Source organism: Austrofundulus limnaeus, unplaced genomic scaffold, assembly GCF_001266775.1.
Source record: "Austrofundulus limnaeus strain Quisiro unplaced genomic scaffold, Austrofundulus_limnaeus-1.0 Scaffold393, whole genome shotgun sequence".
In the NCBI taxonomy this organism is placed as follows: Eukaryota; Metazoa; Chordata; class Actinopteri; order Cyprinodontiformes; family Rivulidae; genus Austrofundulus; species Austrofundulus limnaeus.
Window position 1 is genome coordinate 545,930 of NW_013952795.1, and position 3,150 is coordinate 549,079.

Sequence of the window (3,150 nt, forward strand, 5' to 3'; positions counted from 1 at the left end):
TTATCTTATCTTATCTTATCTTATCTTATCTTATCTTATCTTATCTTATCTTATGACAATGTATAGCAAACAACGTGGAACATGAATAACAATAAAAACAAACAATCTTAAGTTATGATTGGCTGAGAAATAAAACAAATATTGGCCCAAAATATCAGTCAACCTCTACTTTAGATGTGGTTTCTTAAAATTCCAATAAAAGTCCTGTCAAAGTGCCATTTATTTATATTTATATCCTTATTTTACATGTAGGTTCACAGAAGCCAGGCAGSCCACCGTCTTTATGAACAGTTTGTTTTAATGTTCTTTACAGTCTTGCCTCCAAATTCTGGATCAGTGAAAACCATTTATCCATTGACTATATAACTGCTGTTTGCCTCTAATAAGAACAGGACAATTCAGTGACATTTGATTTCCCACGAAATCAGCTTTCAGAATATCCACAAAATCTTTTTGTGTTGTTTATAATGTCTTTTTTTATGTGGATYTATAATTGTTGCAAAACAGGGCAGGTGAAGGCGGGGCTACCCAATGAGAAACTTACTACTGACGAAAATAATCCATTTTACTCATTTATTACTATAATATTGTTAATTGTAATAATATACTTGGGCTTAACATTTTTATTCTGAACTGATCAAAGACAACTGGGATCATAAAGCATGTCTCTGAGGACATGAGGAGCAGCTGATTAGGACAGTGACAACACAAAAACTACAAAATAAAACAGGAAATGAAGGCGCTAAAATAGACTAAATCCAGAGAAACTTCAACTTAAAACTAAAAATGTAAAAACTGTCTGCTTCTTGTAGGAGTTATACTCATAATATGTTTTTACATTTATTCAGTTTAAGCGTTAACACAAACAGTAAATCGTAGTTCTTTACTGGTCCTGGAGTGCTGCTATCCTGTATGTTTTACCTCTTCAGGTTCTACAGAAGCCTGTTAATCACATTCCTTTAAATCAGGTGTGTTGGAGCAGAGAAACCTCTAAAACAAGCAGGATAGTGGTCCTCCAGGACCAGGACAGGACAAAGAAATACATATTTCTCACTGTTTGARTTGGAACATATATATTATACACTATATTGTTTGTTTGCTGGCTCATTAGCAAATGTTCATTAGGGATTTTCACAAAAAATAACTTTAAACTATATTTTGTCCCATCAGAAGCCAACTATTAAGTGTGAATTCAGCATAAACACACCTCCTTTTTTGTATTAGCATGGCCTACATGATTCACCTTTTTTTATTTACAAATTGTTTTAAGTAACGAGGAAACATTTTCCCTAAAGGAATCCAGAGGATCAAACAGTCCAGTGGAAAATTCCGAGCCTGTCTCATAGGTCTGAAAATGGAGGCGAGTGGCTTTCTTTCTCTGTCACATTAAGGATCTTATTTTACGATATTCCTTTAAATACAATATTAACTGTCTGTGTTGGGCAGGAGTAGGTGCTCTACTGGGCCGGTTCCAGATGGATGAAGGCCCCTGTAAGCCCTCCCAGCTGGCAGTGCAGTTCACCAGCGAGGGAAGCACCCTGTCCGGCTGCGACATCCAGCTTGTTGGGACCGGCTACCGGCTGTCGCTGGTGAAAAAGAGATTTGCTGCAGGTCAGTCTTTGTCATCGAATTGTTTTCTGTCTTTATTTAAAATTAAAAAGCTTCAGTCGTGTGAGAGCCCACAGACACTAAACATCTTTGTTTGGTTGTGTTTCACAGGGAAATATTTGGCAGATAATTAGCAGACTGTTTGCAAACTGAACCAAGGAAATCTCTGGCTTTCGACTGTGAAGACTATGGATCCACCCCATGTTGAGTGCACCTGACATYTTCTCTTTAGCTATAATCAAGATAAAAGGTTAAAAATGACCAGAAAAACAGATTGTAACACATAAAGGTGATGTTTGATTTTGGCCCCGATCTCACTACTGAGAATATTTCTAAAATGAAGCTTTTTTCCTTGTGTTTGCGCCTCCCGTCAACACGTGAAAGGAGTTTGTTATGAGRTAAATACATTTTAAAACACTTTCTAATGTGGAGGTTTTTAAAAAAAAGGTATATTTTTGCTTCCTCTGTGCGGGCTTTAAGAGCAGCTTTTCAGAAACTGACATGGACTTATTTTGTGAATTTGTGCCCTAGAAACTAAAGCAACAATGGAGCTTAATTTTACTGTTTGTTTCTTTCATCTGTCTAACTTCACATTATCCTGATCCTGCAGGAATTTAACTTTAATCTTGTGCTGAAATGTTTAACTGAGAGGAAATTGTAAACAATATTAAAAAACTAGGGATGCACCGATATGAAAATTTCATCCGATATCYGATATAATTATTGCTGTTATGGCCGATAACCGATATTTACCAAWATCGCACAAACACAGAAATTATATCATATATAACATGCACAAACACACCTGGGTCTKATCGCAAATAAACGACCAGACCGGCTCAACCAAACATCTCCCCTCCCAAAACAGAAACACAAAGATAAAAAGTGGGAAATCAATATCGGACGTTAATATCGGCCCAGTTTTACATATCTGACTGATACCGATATTCTAAAAAATGACCAATATCAGCCGATGTATGATGCTGATATATTGTGCATCCCTATAAAAAAACATAAAATTCAGGTAGTATATCACTGGGCAGCAACTTTTGGGGACTAGTTGGAGACGCAAAATTGTAAAAAAAAGTTAAGCAAATTAAACATTTTATTTTTGGAAATCACACTAAACACAAACAATAACAAAAACAAGCTCTAACACCGCAGAATCACAGAAATTAAACTGAGAAGTATTCAAGACATGTTCCACATGCCTGCGACACATCTATGACAGTTTGAGTAAAATTTTCTCGTGAGTTCAAAATTCCAGAAATACACAATTGAGGCCCCTGTGGCTCATGGGAAGTAATAATAATAATAATAATAAAAATAATAAAAAACTTCTGCAAACATTTGAGACATTTAATAAACCCTAAAATGGTGCTCATCATTTGTCTGAACCCAGTGAGATACTTAACTTTACGGAAGAATCTTTAGCCAAGCTTTGAATGTTAGGTTTTCTCGCCACCTAGTGGTTGAGCATTGCTATTTCAACATTTTAGTTTTTTTTTAATGTGTGGACAGAAAAAATAAGATAATTATAAA

General features: G+C 35.6%; 1 protein-coding gene across 1 annotated transcript in view; it reads left to right on the forward strand.

Annotated features, from left to right (window-relative positions):
- LOC106528651 (SH3-containing GRB2-like protein 3-interacting protein 1) overlaps positions 1-2,341 on the forward strand; it is a gene marked incomplete in the record, with an annotated part of 56,469 nt that extends 54,128 nt beyond the window's left edge. Inside the window, 3 exon segments of the mRNA XM_014023876.1 lie at positions 1,296-1,360; positions 1,447-1,611; positions 1,720-2,341. Of these exon segments, the coding sequence (XP_013879330.1) occupies positions 1,296-1,360; positions 1,447-1,611; positions 1,720-1,742 (253 nt within the window).
- Positions 2,342-3,150: the final 809 nt, after the last annotated feature.